This window comes from Lonchura striata, chromosome 2 (genome assembly GCF_050655825.1).
Source record: "Lonchura striata isolate lonStrDom1 chromosome 2, ASM5065582v1, whole genome shotgun sequence".
In the NCBI taxonomy this organism is placed as follows: Eukaryota; Metazoa; Chordata; class Aves; order Passeriformes; family Estrildidae; genus Lonchura; species Lonchura striata.
This window is the reverse complement of record NC_140704.1, coordinates 99,382,561-99,401,647: the sequence shown is the minus strand read 5'-3', so window position 1 is coordinate 99,401,647 and position 19,087 is coordinate 99,382,561. Positions and strand designations below refer to the sequence as shown.

The following is a 19,087-nucleotide window of genomic DNA, read 5'->3' as shown; positions in this document are numbered from 1 at the left end:
TTGCCTCTTGGTTACTAAGGTTTAAATAATGGTTTGGGTGGGAAAGCAGTTTTGGGAACTTGGGAGGGACACTTCTGTGGCTATAAAGGCAGTTGAGCAACATGGCTACACAGGCTATATCTTGTGGGGAATTTAAATTTTTATTCCTGGGCTGTAAGAATTTGTTTACTTGAAGCTGATGTTGCAAACTCCAGCTCCTCTCTGAGAAAATGAGCTCAAAATGTTTCATTTTGGCTCTGTAAACCAGGTCATCACACTGTAGTATAACTGATAATACTGCAAGGGAGCAAATGGAATTTGTAGGCATAAACAGGGAGAGAAGAGCTCACTTGTTGCAGTTACTACTGGTGTTGCCGTGTGAGACAGCTCCGGGCAGGGGCCGGCGGGAGGGAGGGAGAGGCGGCGCCGCTTTTCCCCTTCGGCTCTGCGAGGCTCAGTTCTAGCGTGGGAGCAGACGAGAGGGCGACACGGGGCTCGGGGGCAGACACGTGTTTATTGTGGGAGCGTGCTCCCGGGACACCGAGCGGGGGTCGGTTATACCCCGTGCCGGGGCGGGGGGAGCCTGAGCTGCGGCCAAAGGGACGGGAGGCAGGGGACAGGGGCAGGGAAACACCGGGGACAGCGATGGGAAAGGTGGGGGGGCAGGGACAGACCTTGTGGCGAGGGGAAAGGACAAGGGAACGCAGGAACGGGACGAAGGACCGTGGGAGGGGGAAGAAGAGAAAATTACAAATCCCGCATACTGGCGTCCAGCTTCAAGCTGTCTACTGGATACATTAAACTCTAATACTTTTGTTATTATGTCAAACTCCAGGAAAAAACAAACCTCTTAAATGATTGCTATCTGAACTGGGTTGGGCTTCCTGCTTCCGAATTACGTGATCAGCACTGGCAGCCTAAAGTAGGTAGGTGTTTCAAGTGATGGTGCTTTGCTCTGAAAGCATGGTACAGTCCTGTGTCCTGGCATAGGTCAGCAGCAGAGGATGATTCCCCCTTTGAAGGGTGGCAGGTGGAAAAACCTTTTCTACCTGGCTTTTGCTGTTGCTTGATCTGGATACTTTATGGTGGAGAGCTGTTTGGCTAGGGAGTCTTCTGGTGTCACTGAAGACTTATTTTGGTTTCTTTGGTTTGTCATTTAAGTTGATGGCTGGAGATAAATGGTGCCATTAACCCTTGCACTTGGAGCTGCAGTACAGTCAGACTGTCCTGTGTCAGTTCTTGTGAGCACTGAACACAAACACTGAGGAGTGAATGTTTATTTTGTCAACTATGTTCAGACCTGGCATCCATGAAAGCTTGTACATGGTGTTAAGAGTTTGCTTAGCCCAAGTTGTTTGAACAACAGCACTGTTATTCAGAAGTATCTGACATGACAAATTGTGAGCTGATCATGAAAACCAAAATGCATCATTGAAGCCCAGAGTCTGACACGCCTGTCTGCTGGGTGTACAAAGGCCACTTGGCACTTCCAACACAGAACTTCACAGCATTGCTTTACCTGTTGAGTTTGACATTGGGACATCTCTTGATCAGTGGCATGCAGCTGTCAGCAAGTCTAGTTTCCTTATACTTCCAGTTCTCTCACTCCAAGAAGGGAGCAAGATCTACAACATGGATTTTACAGCTATTTGTTCTCAGGATGCATCTACTGCATAACTGAGAATGTGGACTTGTGCCCTCATTGCTCACTAGATGGCTTGTGTCTTTGCAAAATCCATGGCAATGTATCTTGATATGGAATATCCACTTAAAAGAGCAGATGGAGTTATTACAAGCTATTATCCCTAAATAAGCCCTAAGTGGCATTTAAAATGTGATTTTTCTTTATTTTTTTGTGTTCTGGGAAACACAAGCATGCACATTAAAACACAGCCCTAATTCTCAACTATGATGCAATATGTCTTAGGCTCATCCAGTGCAATGTTTCCTAATTTGAAACTGTTTTTAACTTGCAAAGCAGACTTTGATTTACCTATAATGAGTTTGCATGCACTAACTAAATCAAAACTTGAGTTTCAGCTCTGTGATCTTGACCTTGAAGCAGTGTGAAGAGTGGAGATAACATAGAGCTAATATAGATAAAGTATTCCAGTTTGTTCATTCTGGTCAGATAACACAAAAAGTGGTAATGTTTTTGAGCTAATAACTATTAGCTCAAAAACACTTTTTGTGTTATCTGAACTCATTCAATTAAAATATAATAGGTCAATGCATTTAAATTATGAGGTGTCCATCTGAATAAATTGCCTTCCTGATAATTAATAAAGTTATACATGGGTTTTAAATCACTCTTCAGAGAATCTTCTTAGGCTACCCAGGAAAAGTTTAATGGGTCATTTTGATTCTAGTCCCTTGCTAGCTTGATCATACTGTTTTACATTGTGAAGTTAGGTTATGACAAGCCCTGAATGCTGAGACATGTTTTTCTAGTACTTTTAAATATTCATTTTTCTATTAATTTTGCATACCCTTAGTGATTCTGAGATTTCTTGATGAAAATTTAACGTGCATGCTAATGAAATAGACTTGCTGATGCTCAAGCAGCAGTATGCAATGTTCTCCTCTCTGTGCAGACTTTTTATTTTCAGTCATGGAGAGGCAGCTTGCAGGCCTCTTATGTTTCTGCCCTTTAGCTTGATAAATGCAATAACAAGCACAGTTGAGCAGCTTTTTTTGTCATTGTTACTGTGCTTTACTTGCCTTTGCAAAGGCAGCTGTCCTGTATAATTCCACTGGGATAACCACCATGGAGTCGCTCTTCAGGCTCTATGTACTGGGGTTGTGTGGAAGGTTCTGGGCAGGGCTGTGGGAATGGCTGCTGCGAGGAGCTGCCAGAAGCTTCCATGTCCAACAGAGCCAATGCCAGATGGCTCCAAGACAGACCCACCACTGGCCACGGCTGAGCCCATCAGTGACGGTGGTAGAGCCTTTGGGACAACATAACTAAGAAGGGAAAGGAGTTACTGTACAGGAGTAAATGCAGCCAGAGAAGAGAGGAGTGAGAATACGGAAGAGAAGCAGCCCTGCGGACACCCAGGTTGGTGATGGAGGGGGAGGAGGTGCTCCAGGTGTCAGAGCTGAGACTCTTCTGCAGCCCAGGGTGCAGACCGTGGTGAGACAGGCTGTGCTCCTCAGCCCACGGAGAACCAAGATGTGATGAGTTGACTGTCTCCCTGCACCTCTGGAGTAAAGGAGATAGAGAACTGGAGAATCAAGTTAAGCCTGGGAAGGAAGAAGGGATCAGAGGAAGATGTTTCACAGATTGCTTTTATTTCTCATTATCATACTCTTATTTGATTGATCATAAATTATTTTATCCAAGTCGAGTCTGTTTTGCCCATGATGGTACCTGGTGAGTGATCTCTCCCTGCCCTTATTTCAGCCCATGACTCTTTCATTGTATTTTCTCTCCCCTATCCAGGTGAGGAATGGAGTAACAGAGCAGTGTTGGTGGCCACTTGAAGTCCAGCCAGAGTCAATCCCTCATGCTGTTGCAACACTGCACAAATTTGACCCAGTGCACAAAATGCCAAAATATTTGAAAGTGAAATATGTTCAATTATTAGAGATGCTTCTGTGTTGGCTGTTGCTTGTGAAAACATGTGCCCCACAGTTGTCAGTGACAGGCCACTGGTCTGTACTGAAAGAGCTTTCTCATAAGCAGTGTATGAATAGTATTTAAGGTAGGGTTCTTTGAAGGCTGCTGCTACTGCCTATGTGTGAATACAATTAAAAACATGCATAAAAATTATAAATGTATTCATGTAAAGGTGAACCTTTGGAGAGCTGTTTCCTTGCTATTTTGGACAGAGTAAATTAATGGAATTGTAAATATGAGCTGTTAAGATATGCAAAATTGTAGCAAATTCCTGAATTCCAAGATAGATGCTAAGATATATGATGAAATTAAATACAATGTTTCTGAAGTACTTAATGGATTTAAAGTTGGTGCAGTGAATAGTGGAGTCAATGTTAAATTTGAGAATAAAATGCTGTATTGCCTTGGACTATTTTAAATGCTCAGAGGTAGAATTTTGAGATTCTGTTTAATTTCAAGAACACCTATAAACCCTTCCTTAGACTTCTAGAAAGAAACAATATAACTAAACTAAGTGTTAAAGTAGTACAATGGCTGCAAAAGACTTTTGAAAACTGAAATGCTATAAAATATCTATTTATTTATAAATATGTCTTTGATAAAGTGTTGGTTTAGACTATCTTGCTGTATTAGTAACAGGTTGACAACTTTCTCTTTCATTTTCAACTGTTTAGCAAAGCATCATTAGAAACCTTTTAAACATAAAAATTATGTCTCTTTTGATTGATTTTTTAATAGTGCAAGCAGAGTACAGAATACCTACCCTTTGCTGCCTCACATATTCACTGCTGTTGCTGTTGTTTCTGCTTCCCCAGGAAAAACTCCTGTTTTTCCCAGTCTTTCACATGAGGGGAACTAATCCTGTGAGGAGAACCCATAAAGTTTCCTAGGAATATTACTAGGCTTTTGATGTATAATGTGATAGTTACATCTTGACTGGATTGAGTCTCTTCTGCTTTTTGTATAAAAACTGTAGTTCTAACTCTAACATGGGAGCCACTAGGAGGAAATGACCTTCAATTTTACTCTGTAGTTGCCTCTGCAATAGTTTTCAGTTTTTGGAAGTCGGTGTACCATTATAAGAACACTAAATAGAGTGGGAGAAGGTAACTTTTTGTTTCCAAATTCCTCTCCCTTAACTCCTTTACTATATGAGTTAATAGCAACCAGTGAAAATTTGGCTAGAAGAGCAGCTATATCTGCAAATCCACTGGAACTTTTCAATTTGCGGAAATACCAGAAGTTAAAAGCATCAGAAAAAAGGAACTGGAAATGGTTCCAGGCATATCTCTTTCGGTTTTTCTATTGTGTTGAACACTTGGCTGCAGGACTGTAGTTCAAAGCTGCCAGAATACAATAGAAATTCAAAATACGTAGAGTCTGCGTGTCATTTTTAGGAAATGGTTGTCAAACAGAGAATTAATACAAAGCAAGCAAAAGATTTATTTCTGCACAGCTTTGAATCTTGTTAATATTTCCAAAATATCCTGTAATGTGTTGCCAACCATATCCTAAACTTTTGTACAAGGAGAGGCAGTGCTGCTTGTGATTAGTTTAAGGCAGTTTTAATTCTGAGCAGATGGGTTCAGGAATACAAATCAAGAAGGAAGAAGACTGCATCAGGAGCTAAGGCACACAGGGCTACCAATTCTGTTGCCTGGCAACAGAATTTCAGTATATAGTTGTGAATAAAGATACCTTGAATGTGGACAGGCTTGTGAGAAACACAGGTAGAGAATGGGCCTCTGAAATGAACTAAAGGGCTTCATGAGAGAGGTAAAAGTGAATGTATAAATACATGTTCCTGGAGAATAGAGCGCCAGAATTAATTAGCTTCCAGTCTCTAGTCTGCTAATGTTCCTTTGCACTTATCTGGCAATTATAATAAATAGAATTTGGCTGGCTGTGAATTTAGAGCTTGTAGAACTGCATATAATTTTTGGAAGCTTTCCTTGGAACTGTCTGATATTCATAGAGGAAATTTAAATACCTCAAGACCAGTTCAGAAATATTTTTTTTAAGTTCATGAGTTTTGAGAAAGGGATTTGAGAAATGGCATAATAAATTTTTTTTTTTTAACTGATGATAATTCATGCATTGACTGGTTTAAAATAGAAATAGAGGAAAATGTAGCAAACACATCTGTGTGGGTTTTTTTCCCCATGGAAAATCAGAGCACTAGATTAACTTAGTATTAAATTAACAGAAAACTATGCTGTATTATATCTCCCACTGTGTGAAATTGTTCCTATAGGATATGACAGGTAATTGAGTCATCAACATAAAATATTAATAATTAAGATGATACATTTCATTCTCTTAATGTGCTGTAGTTCCACATCTATCTATGTGCAAATATGACACAGATTTACTGGGACACAGCAGTCACCTTGAGGCTGTGCTGATTAGCATTATCTCTTCCAAATGCAAAATAAGTTCAGCTTCTCTGACCTCATTAGAGGGAGCTGAGTGTACCTCAGTAATAAATGCTCATCTAGATTCTTCCAATAATTTGATTTATGTGGAAGAAAGTTTTAATAACGCATTCTCTGCCACCACTAATAGGCCAGCAGTCATTACAGATGTAGAAGAAGGATTCTGAATATAATTAGACATAGCACTAAAAATTAAAAAGGGGGCTCAAGTAGGAAAATAGTATTTTTTTCACTAGTATGCAGTCTGTAATACAGCTGTCTTTTCACACACTTTTATTCATACACATCAACACAGAAATAAGGCTAATGCATCCAGAAGTGTTTGATAATCTGTAAGTTTAGATACATGATTTTGAATTTGAATTACTAGGATTTGTGCTCATCAAAAATAATTATAATTCTGGCACACCATTAGTTTTATTTTCCATTGCTGAATAGAAAGAATTTGGTTGATAAAATGATAGAGTGCTCTGTGAAGCTGAGAGGCTGGTTCTTTAAGTTTGAGTATAAATTAAAAGTAGAGGTCATAGTGAATTGAAATTGTGAAATATTCAGAAACTTGTTTGCTTTATAAGAGTCTGAGAGTAAATTTTAATTTCACACACTCTGCATAAGATTATAATGTAAAAATACAGATTGCAATCAGTCTGTTCCAAATATAATCTTATCTCTCTTGATGGAAATTAATATGTTATCTTGAGTCCTTTAAACCTATCAAGTTAATCTGCAATTCAAAACTAACCAACAGCAAAATGGTATAAAAGCCTCTTTTGTAGTCTGTGTTTAGGCAGAATTGATTACTTCAGGAAATATGGATGTATTGGCAAATAATGCATAAGTTTATAAGCTTGGTCTGTCACTCATTTTTCACAGATGTGTCAATATTCAGAGTTTTCAAGATGGCAGAAGCTAAGAGTGACTTAGATCTTACTATTAGCAAAGGAACACACCAAATAACAAAAAGCCTGCTCCCCAACCCCCTTATTTCAGTACTCGAAGTGTCACATGGATAACATCCATTTATCTTTCAGTTTAAAGATCAAAAATTCTCTTTGTGTTTTTGCACTGCTCTGAATTTGAGAGCTTGATCCTGTTAAATCTGGTATTCAGTTTAGGGTCCAATTACTAGTCACAGGAACAAATGAAAACTTCAGATAAGATTACACCATGCTGAGATAATTCAAAAGCAATCAGTCACACTACTTCAGGCTTTTTTTTGGTTTTTTTTGGTTTTTTTTTTTTCCTTGAAATGTGGCTCTTTGAAAACTCTTTATTAGAAAAAAAAAAAAAAAAAAAGGCACTCTTTCCACCCCCCCCCCCACCAATTTACTTCCAGAGTTCACCTAAAGCCTCAACTGTGTGAGATGCATTATCTTTCTAATATCTCCACAGAGCATTTTTCTCCCTCACAGGTAAAATAGATCAAATCTAGGTAGATAAAAGACATGTTTACTTGTGGCTGGGAAGGCTGCATACAGATGAAGGATCTGACATCTCTGACACCGTTGTATTTAGGTGAGATTGCTCACAAGGTACTAAATGGATGGTTTGGACTCTTTAAATCTGTCATATTCCAGAGTTAGATCTTTCACTATGACTTCTTAATGTAATTTCTGCTTTGGCAATGGACATATGTGTTGCCTTTAGCAATATTTTCAATAGTAATTTTTCCATTACCCTAGTAGTGAATGATCAGATAGGTAAAAGCAGACTTGCTGCAAGTGGAGAAACTGAGTCTGATATTATAAACACATATGTAGGTCTCTGAATGTGACAGAAACTGGGTTCATTTCATGATGGCATTATCTTCAGTCCACTGTACTGAATTCCTGGTGTGGGGGGTTGTGTATGTTCCTCAGAGAGCTTTTTGTTAAGGGACTATCCTTCCCCAGCCAGTTTCCCTGAAGGTATTAAGATGAAAACAAATTATCCTAACTTCTATAGCCTTAAAGAGGAAAGGCACATGGGAAATTAGGGGACCTCAGAATATGTTGTGGTTATTTTGTTGCTATGTGCTTTTCTGCAATCTAAGATATTGACTTCTGGCTACTAATTTTTTTTTTTTTTATTCTAACTAGGGGGCATAACAAAAGAACATGTGTATTGTGGGTTTTCCATATAGAGAATAAATGAAAAAATATGCTCTGTCTTAATTTTAAGTGTTTCTTTATGGGCAGTTTCTATGCAATTGCATGTTATAGACTGAGATTTACTGTTGAACTTAAATATATTTTCCAGCCTAAATGATTGTATGATAAAAGGTTATCCAGCTCTACCATTGACTGTCCAGCACAGGAGACACAGTCAAAAGAATATAATGGGGTTGCACAAATGAATGAGAAACAAAAGCAATGGGTGTGTCAGACTGGTGAGGTTTGTGATTAAGAGTCAGAGTTTGAAAACCTGGTGTTATTTGTTTAGGCTGCCCAAAAGCACTAGGGAGGGCTTTGGATGATGATCAGTTTGGAATGAGCCTTTGGAATGTTTGGGGAGCTTGGAGCAGTGCCTGTAGCAATGCACTGGATGTGGTTTCTTGCTGTCACCAGCTCTGCAAGCCAAGGCAGCAAGCAGAGTGCTGCCCTAAAGCTCAACCCAGCATGGTGTGCACAGCCCAGCACCTCCTCTCTAAGGTGGGTGATGATAACCTTGTATTTTTGGGGCCTGGTCAGGAAACTCTCGCTAAAAATAGTTGAAGCTAAAGCCTGTGGTAGTGTTGTTCATCTGCAGCACCTGAAGTCTCGTGACTCAGGCAAGATGTAGCCAAGATACCATTCCCTCCCCAGCCTTCCGCTTTCCCATCTTGTAGGAAAGGTACCTTGAGTGTTGCAAATAGGGAGAAGATGTAGAGATGACAGCTTGGTCAGAGAGCAAGAAAACGGGACGCATTTTCTCACAGTGGACTTGTGAGAAGGAGACTTTTTAAGGAGTTGAAGAGAAACAATGATAACTTGTTAATATCAACAACCTGCAGGTGGTGTTTTCCTACTCTGTTTTTCTGTTCTTCTCAAGGTCTGTTTGTGAGAAAGATGTTTTTGTTAATTACCCAATCAAGTAGAGTGTGTCAAAGCTGTCTGTAGAAGAGGAGAGTTTTTCATATTAAAGCTGCTGTTGTGCAAACCAGCCTTCTGGTGAATCTGTGTCATTTCTTGTTCAGTGGCAACAAAGAAGATGGTTTTCTTCATGGTCTTGCTGTGCTCTGCTCAAAGACTGGCTTCCAGGCATGAGGATAGGAGCGCATGGTGGAACTGCTCTTTTAACAGCTGTTTGTACACTTGACATTTCATAGCTAATGACTTAAATGCATTTTTAAATATTGCCATGGGACTGTCCCTCTTTCTCTACTTTAGTTCACAGTAAAACTTAATTCCCTCTGAAGAGCAGTGAGTGATAGGGTACAAACTTTATGCATCTTCATGAACTATCTCAAGTATTTCAACCATAATTTCATATTTTAAATAAGGATTTAGGCACTCAGTGTGGGATTAATGGCTTATATCCAAACCAGTGATTTGCAGAATTCTCATTTTCTTAGAAGTTAGGAGCTTTAGAAAAAAAATTAGTTCTAAATGTTTGACTTTCTATAGTATTGAAAATGAAAAGCCATCATTGCCTTTTAAGCCATGTCAAAGCACATGCTATAGTTTTGTTGAAAAGCCTTTGAATATATGACAAACTTCTCTGCTTGAAAAGACTGTAACAAAGAGAGCAAAAATACTTGTCTGTAGGGAAAGAGTGGAATGAGTAGAAAGCTACTTTCCAAAGAAGTTGTATTAAAGTTTATAGCAACTCAGTTAAAGATCCTGATCCACTAGTCATGCATCTGCCTCGGTTGTTAGCAGGCTCAGTGCCTGGGTGCAGGTGTTTAATTAAGATGTCCAGATATGAACCAGTTGTCTAACTGAATGCTTCAGTCTTGTAATTATCTGTTTTTGTTGAGGTGCTGTTACATTTTTCACAGAAAGGCCCAAGGCTGGCACAAAGTGCACAATGTGTGAGTGGTGCAGAGCCCTGGTTCAATGGCCATTTCCTCTGCTGAGGAGGGTGCTGTACCCTTGTTATAGGCAGTGGCACTTCAACAGCAGAGATGTGCTATGAAATAGCTCACACTCCTCCTTAAGGAGGTCACAGTCACAAAAGCTTTGCAGTCGTAACATCTGTTAGCAAGAGGCAACATTATTTTGAGTGTGTGTATATATAGTCATATATGTATAAACAGTGGGTTCATTTATTTTTCAGATATTTAAGCTTAAGAAAGCTTAATTTAAGCTATTTTTTTTTTCATTTAGACTTAAAAGAGCTTGTGTTTTTCAAGAGAAGAACCTTGGCTTGCTTTGGCCTTCTCCCAAATACACTTCAATGACAGGCAGACTGCAATGGAAAAATACTCCTAAGCCCTTCTTGGGAGGCTGTCACTCCTGGGACACCCAGCTGAGATGCAGAAGTCAGCAAAGTGGCAAACTGAGTTAACTTTGTGGTGCTCTGGATGTGTGCCTGGAAGTACACCATGTGCATCACCACCTCGGTGACTGGTGCCCTGACCCTGCCAAATCCTGGACCTCACAGAAAGGTGGGAGGAGGCGGTTGGAAGAGCTCCATAAACAAAGTGCTGCACAGCTAGTGTCAGCTTTACTCTGTGAGCCCAAAAAGCCAGTCTCTGCTCTGTCTGTTTGGAAATGACTATGAGTTAGCAGCTGGATAAAAGTCTCACCTGAAAGGAGGGCATTAATCTTCCCTAAGCAACACCTATGCTACTTGGCTGAGAAAAGCTGTCTGAAGAATATCAAGGTGGAAATAACCTCTTGCCATCATTGCAGTGTGATTAATATCTGAAAAAAAACTGCTTAATTATTAAACCAAATGAATTTACAATGTTGCTTTTAGAAAAATAGGACAGTCTGCTATCTCAGGACTCAGAGCAATGTACTGGAATTGGCACTGGACAAGAACTTGTTTGTTTCTCTTATCACTTAAAACCTGAGTGCTTGGAGCTCTGGGTACAGAGAGGTTGCTGAATGAGCCACGAGGTGGTGAGAGGGCTCCATGTTATTGCTCCTCCTTCACACAGTACCTCAAATTTTTGTGGCCCTGCTTCTGGAAGGTGCTGGGCATCATTGCTCTGTACAGAGGACAGTCTGCAGCCACCTATCCTTGTGAAGAATCTCCTGCCTGGGTAAGGGGACCTTTTCTAAGTCAATCTCCTTCCACTGACATACCCAGGGGTGATTATGGACATCCAGGTAACAACCCCTAAGTCAGGGTCTTGGGGATCTTTTCCTCTCTACCAGCACAATCTCACCCCACTGTTGACAAGCTCTCACAGTAGACAATGTTGCTTAAGTTGTGGTTTGGCATCAGTTGTGGTTATCTTGAAGGATGGTGCCTGGGAAATACTCTTCTAACTGCAGTGTGAAGTGGGAAGGAGCCAAGAGGTGGAAAGGCTTGCTGCTGCTACTGCACAGGGAAGTAGAAATATCTGTAGGGGAAAGGGAGATTTCAGGAATTGTGTGAAAGGGCCTCTCCATTCCACACAAACACTTCTGGGATGCAATAATAAGTTATATTAAGGGAGTATATTGAGAAATGACAGTAAGCTACAATAATAACCAGGCACCGCTGATAATGACGTGACAGTAACATTCTGGCTTTTCTGCACTAGGCTTTTAAGAAATGAAATATAGCTGTCTTGAACTAGAGATAGCTGCTTATAGAGTGACAGGAAGCATTGAAAACCATCATATCATTTTTCTGTCAATGAAATGTTGCTCCTAATAGCATATTTCTTACATATTTACTCATTCAAACTTAGGATTGTAATTATTTAAAATACCTTTTTAATTAAGGTAACAATTAAAGCTTGCTAATTCTGCTGAAGTGAAAGCACCATCACTTTGTAACCAAGTCAGGGTGCTACACTTTGCCCTGAGGTAGTAGTGCAAACACAAAGTAGGTGACCATCTCTGCCCTAGATTGTTTACATTTTCAAATAGCAAGAGAAACAGCCAGTGATGCTTCACCTTTATCCTACTGTTTCAGTTCTGCTCTTATTTTCCTTTAATCAGTCTATTTCCTCCTGCTTAAATACTTACTGTATCCCAAAGAGAATATTCAACTGAACTATTTGAGTTGGTTCTTTCATTTCTTATAGTTAATAAGCTACCATCAAAGAGTGTTTTTATTAAAGAGATAAACCTGCCTACATTTAAAATCCTTTTAAACAATGTTGGCAAAGTTTATGGTATCCCATAAATGGAATAAGGACCATAACAAAACAAATCTCTTATATTGTGGACCTTAAACCTTGTTACAAGTTATAGGTTATAAAATAAAGGACAATTAGCAATGAAATACTAAGCTATAAAGTAATAATAGGTTTTTTTCCCCATGGTAGTACAGTTCCTCAGTAGTATTATGTGATAAATAGACAAATAGTTGAATGGATCAACTAGATACAATAGATCTATTTTTAATGTGACTTGTACTATTCTAACTCAGGAATAACTCCAGTGTGAAACACTTAAAACTAAGATAAATGAAGGCAGGATTAATGTAAAAATAAAATTATTTTAAATAAACTAAAACAACCATTGAATTCCCCCCAAAATTTTGCATTTCATTTGCAAATGAGGTTTTGCACATTAATCAAGTGAAGAACAAGTACTTAAAAAGATGAAAGGTCTTTGTAAGGCTCTGAGACAGGACCTGGACAACCCTTATTATGCTTATTACTGAATTTGACCATGTCAATAGAGGTTCTTTCAAAATGGGCAGAGGACTTTAAGGGTAGAATTTTGTATGCAGACACAAGCACCTTAAATCTACTACATGTTCTGCAGTTCTCCTTTCTGCTGTGAAAAATGTGGCAGCAAGAAGATGCTGAGGCTATCCACATCTAAGTACAAACACTTCATATCCCACAGTTCTTTCCTATGAACATTTTTGCCATGAAAAGAGCAACAGCCAGCAGAGCTGTCTTTCCAGGAAGAATATTTTTATACCCACATTTATCTGATTGCAAACCAATCAGCAGAAAATTTTCTTAGGTAAATAGTGAATTACTCCTCCTCACTGGGCACAAAGGGCAATACTACTTCCTGGGAGAGGGGCTTTGCGTGAACAGAAATGTATCCCTTTTTTTTCCACTTTTCAAGACAAAGCAAAATCCACCTCTTTTCTCTCAGTCCTCCAACATACTACTGTAAAGCAGCAACATCAGCAATATTAAAGTGCTTTCTGGCACTGGGCTTTCTGTTGGGATATTGGAATTCCAGGAGGAAAAAGGAGATAGGAAAATTTCTCATGACTTGATGTATTATCATTTTGGCTATCCTGATTTGATTATGGTATGATAGAGAGGGAGAAGTGAGCATCTAAACCCAAAATTAATCTTTAACTTAAAATTATCTCTTTATTAACTGCAGAACTTATCATTAAAATTGAGATTAAAATTGAGATAAAATGTTCTGCAGGTGAAAGAAGAGACCTTTCCAGTTCAGGCTCCAATCATCAGCAACAAAGGCAGCTGCTAAGAGCACCTAGAGATAAGGACATTCTTTTAAAATATCATCTGTATTACAGAAAAACAGAACTGATAAACAGCATCTCACCTTTTTCACTAAAGACTTAGCTTGAGCATAGGTCGGGCTGGTCATTGCTGTTCTCCAAAACAGCATTCGGGCAATTGATACTGCAGCACTTTGACTGCTGGAAATAGCACTGGGTGTTGCAGTGTCACCTGCCTGCAAATGCAGACCTTGCCTATGCTTCCCACCAGATATTTTCATTGCTGTTACACAGTCCTTTGATTTGGATGCTACTTATTTAGTAATCTTCAAATGCAGTCAGGTGCTGTGAGCTGGCATTTGCTCCCCTGCAGGTGTCTGGATCTCTGCAGCTGCTGGTCCTCATGACAACAGCGGCTGCATGGGGTCAGGGCTGGGCTTAAGAACTGCCATGCCAAAAGTTGTCATCCTCCTCCAAGGACCTCACTCAGCTGGAGAGGTGACTGTGGCTTGATTGCCTGCTTCTAGCAAAGGTATGCTACTTATCAATGAGTATTGTTAAAGGAAGTTAAAAAATAAACCTATTCTCTCAGTTGCCTTCCTTGCTTAGAGAGAATGTTCCTTTCAATGGAGTCCACCATTGATTAGGTAAATTAGTTCCAACTGCCATAAACATCTTTATCGCCTTTAATATCAAATATACTTTGTTATTTGCAAACCAGATGAGTTCTGACTGTTTTTCTCTGGGGTGTTTGCAACCCAGTGTTCAGTTTTCATTGGCACCCTCCTCCCTGCACCCACCTGAAATGCTGTGTCGCAGAGAGGGAAGTGCATGAAGTACATACTTCAGGAGAGACAAGGAGGTCTTCAAAGAATGTTCAGTAGCTACTTCTCAAATGTTTGTAAGTTTAGTTGATATTTTATCAAAGAATCATCCTAGTTGAAGAATCAACTTGGATTTCTCGTTAAATCACCAAAGAAAAACACTAAGTTTTCTTTTAACAGTGCTTAACGACATGAGAGGAAGTGAGACAAAATGTTCTTACTACTAAGGAACAAAGGAAGAGAAAGAGCACAACTGACTGCCATGCATTATTTCTAAAAATAGGCATACTACATTTTTCAATAGAGCAGCAACTGCTCCTTTAAATGGCATCAAATAAAATACACTTGACATTAAACACTGAAGTCTTTGTTTGATATCCCCCCCTGAATGTATCATTCTTTCAAATAATTTTTCCCCTCCTCATGACACTGAGATATTTTAGCCTTGCCTGAAATCTTTCTACAGCTTTATTAAACTGACTCTTTTTTTGACATGAGCTCTTCCAGTTGCTATCCAAATGCTCCTGAACAACACTTTGTGTATTAGTAGTACATTAGTGTGAAGTTCCACCAGCTACTCCCGTCCCTCCCTCCTTCTACTACAGGAAAACATAGCTTTACCTAATTTCTTGTTTGAATTATTTATATTTTGTGCACTCTGCTACTTTCTATCTCCTTACATTCATTTTCCAATCTTTGCCACTCTTCCTTACTTTAATGAGAGTATTTTTGTGATATTCTATGATCTTTTCTTGAAGTTTGGTCTGTTTCAAAAATATCACAGAATAATTCCAAATTTCCCTAGGATATTTTGCTTGGTTCGTTGGTTGTTTTTTTTTCTTTCACAGCATTTTAGCTTCCTTGTTTCATTTTCTTACAGTTAAATGCTAATGAGACATGACAAAGACCTATGTCTCTTGTCTGCCTCTTTCCAGGTCATTTGCACGTAACTGAGACAAAAAGAGAAAGATGTCAGCACCGCAGCACACATCCTCTGTAAAAGCACACCGTCTTTTTGTGCTTCTGACATTAAAAGGTACGTATTTATTCAAGTCATGCATTTATTCAAGTGACCATAAGGTGACTTTTATATATATATATACTAATTTTTTTAGAATGAAAATGCATAGAATACAGCAATATCAAAGATTTGATTAGAGGGAGAGGAAATCATATGTAATGGAGCCACTGATATTTAAACCCATTGTATGAGCTTGGTGCCTCTAGCAGCTGTGTTCCAGCCTCTGCTATGATCTTGTTCAAGCATGGCATAACCAAAAGATCTATTTTTTACATAAGTGAACCTGAGAAGCCTGTCTAGTTTTCTCCAGTAAGGTTAAATGGAGGGGTGCATTCAGTGGCCTTGTTGTAAATGTTTTCCAAATTGAGGTTTGGAAATTACAAGGTAGAAAAATCAGTGAAATAAATGTCAAACTGAGGCATCCAGCCAGCTTCATGGTAAAGGAAGATAATGGCCCTGATGTCTCTGTAGATGAACAGCTGATTGAAATCCTGGGATGTCTTAACCATGGCAAAACTAGGTTTCATCTCACTTTCAGATTAATGCTTCCTCTACCATTCCTATTCCTATCACTTTCTTCTGGGGGTGCAGTGCCTTGCACTTTTCTAGAGCCCCTCACAAACACACCCATTATGGTCCCATCCTCTCCTAGGCTCACGTGGGAACCAGCTCCCCTCTGTGAGACCCATCTCCCAGGTGGAATATACTTTATTAGTCAAAAGCACCAGCCTGAAGGTAAACTTTGCTCTCTTGGGACACACTGTTGGCTACAGTGAGACTGAGCAACACGGCACAAGCAGAGCCATTGCCCAGTCCCCCAAAAGTGCACTGTGACAAAAAGAGAAGAAAACAATGTATATCCTCTCTGCTCAGCTTTTACCTAATGCTGATCATCTCCAAGAACCCTGAGCCCCTTTTGAATGTGATCTGCAATGTCTTGGCTCAGATGCCCTCCTGTATCTGCCCAGGCACCACCTCAGCAAGTGCCAGTGTCTTGTCCATGCCAGGAAACTCAGGGTCCAGCTCATGGTCTTCTCTCCTCTGTCCTGTGCAGCCTGGGAAGTCCTCCTGACCATGCTCCACACTCTGACTTCCTATTGCCCTCTGTAAAATGGGCTTCAGTTGACAAATATTTGCAGCCACTTGCACAGTCCAAGGCTGAAAGAAATAGCCAGAATGGTAGTTTAAAGTCTAGGGTGCTTGTTGCAAAATTCCTGTTCTTAAGCCTTACCTGCAGAAGCTGAATCCAAAGGCAACTGTAACCTAAATTATCAAAACCTCATTCTCTACCATGTCTTTGTTGCTAAATCCCAGAAGCGGCTTTATCTCATCTAACATGTCCAGATTTTTTCCATGCTTACTTCAAAAATGTCTGTAATAATCACTTTTGCTTTAGGACAAATTGCTGCTGCAGTGATGAATGTATTTGAAGGGCATTGTTGATTAGATCCACCTCTTGGAGGTAGGGTTTATTGTTTTATGGAGAAAACAATGTAAGAAGAAAATAGTACTTTGACCATCACTCAAGGTTGGGGTTTAATATTTTAAAATATTTATATATTTAAATAATATGGCTAAATTTAATCTCTCCATACTAAAAACCACCTCCAAATTTGGATTTTCTTGGCTTGGTTAACAAGTCTTCTCCAAAACAGTGCTTTGCAGCTTCACCCCCCTGCAAAGTCAGCATTTGGTCTCTTTCAATACCAGTGTTTCCAGTGCTAAGAGATGCCAGGAACTGGACACTGGGAACTGTATCTACTGTGAGAGTCCTTTTCAAAGCTTCAGGAAGTGAAGCAAACCTTGTAACCTTGCTTCTGTGGGAAGGTTAGAAAATGGGGCCCATCCTTCATACAGCCAGGCTCTCCAGCCAAAGTGAACAATGTTTGCCTCATCTTGTTCATCATGCTTGAGTTTTCAATCTTCCTTCTCTGTCAGAGAAACATAATTGAAAATATTAATATTACCATAGCCTATCATCTACGCAATGCATCAAAGTTAAGGAGTTATGAATAGATCTGCAACTATACCTTTTGTTACCATTATGGAATATCTTCAGAGGAGCATTGGGTTTTGACCTTGAGGTCCATCCTATCACAGCCTGATACAGCAGCTGCTCTGAATTTAGCCCAGCCAAGTATTTAGTCATCCAAGGATTACTCTGCTAATACCAATTCAAGACACTACAGCAGCAGCTTCAAGCAAACATGAAAGGAAAACTGGAGGAATAAGAAAAACACACTTTAAAACCTTATCTTGTCAAAAGAAAAAAAAAGATGGCAGAGAGGTTTGCAGGTAGTAAATGAATTCTGCACTTATCAAGTGTTTCAGTAGTCACTGCTCTTAATCAACCACAAAAGCTATTTGTTTTCGAATACTCCCCAGTGTCAGGCTTGTTTTCCCTTATTCATGTAAAATATGGAATGTCTGTCAGTGAATCCATTTTTCTGCCTTCTTCTGGCAGTCTCGGGGGAAAATCATGTCCTGGGGTGCAGCATCACGATCGGAGCGGCCTCACCTCGAGTGCTGGGGGAAGTTTTGGGTGCCACAATTTAAGAAAGATATAAAACCATTAGAGAGTGTTCAAAGGAGGACTGTGAAGATGGTGAAGGGCCTTGAGGAGAAGCTGTATGAGGAGCAGCTGAGGGCACTTGGTCTGTTCAGCCTGGAGAAGAGACTGAAGGGAAACCTCATTGCAGTTAGAACTTCCTCATGAGGGGGAGAGGAGGGGCGGGCACTGATCTCTTTGCTGTGGTCAGCAGTGACAGGAGCTGAGGGAATGGCCTGAAGTTGTCAGGAGAGGTTTAGGCAGGATATCAGGAAAAGGTTCTTCACCCAGAGAGTGGCTGGGCACTGGAAAAGGCTCCCCAGGGAAGTGGTCACAGCATGAAGACTGACAGAGTTGAGGACAATGCTCTCAGGCACATGGTGGCATTCTTGGAATTGTGCTGTGCAGGCCCAGAACCTGGACTCAAAGGTCTGTGTGGATCACTTCCATTTCAGGATATTCTATGATTCTGAAAATGAAGAAAAAGAAAGATGAGTCCCCATGGCTGTTGGTGTCTGCAAGTCTTGCCCCAGGGTTGTCTTCCCAGAACATACAATTTGATGCTTGTGTACTGAAAAACGGATGTAAAAATGTTTCTTTAGAAAATGTTGCCCCCAAGTTATTTATAAAGCTGACACTAAAGATATTCACTCTTTGGTTATTTTTTTCAATTTTTCTTCAAGCAACTTGACTATGAATCAATTGAAGTTTTTATGTGATAAAATGAGTATACTTTCTCCTGGCTTGAGGAGATTAAATGAGACTTAAATAAGTTCAGCACATTGTGAATGTCTCTGTTTTCTAGTGCTAAAAAAAAAATGTATATTGCAGGATGTCTGTTATGTTGAATTTTATCCTTAAATTTCACATAGCATCCATTTCAGCCCTGTGCTGCTCTCTAAGGCAGTAATGTCCTCCTCATCCTCTTCAACACTGGAGATGGAGATCTTCAAGCACATTGATGCACATCAAAGTGATTTCATCAAGGTAGGAGCTATATTGCAGTGAAATAATGGTGCCCCAGAGGCCTGGGCTCCTCTGGCAGGAGTACCTGTCACAAAGGTAATGAGCAGAGTTTCAGGTCTGGCATCAGGAGTGCAATATGCACAACACACAGCAAGGTTGTAAGAGGACAGACTGATGGGGACCCGTGGGATGAAG

The 19,087-nt window shown here is 39.9% G+C and overlaps 1 protein-coding gene across 1 annotated transcript in view; it reads left to right on the top strand.

Annotated features, from left to right (window-relative positions):
- Positions 1-134: 134 nt before the first annotated feature.
- Positions 135-19,087, top strand: part of LOC110470903 (beta-Ala-His dipeptidase) — a 39,032-nt gene continuing 20,079 nt past the window's right edge. Inside the window, 1 exon segment of the mRNA XM_085561495.1 lies at positions 135-18,913. Within this exon segment, the coding sequence (XP_085417621.1) occupies positions 18,836-18,913 (78 nt within the window). The 5' untranslated portion in view covers positions 135-18,835.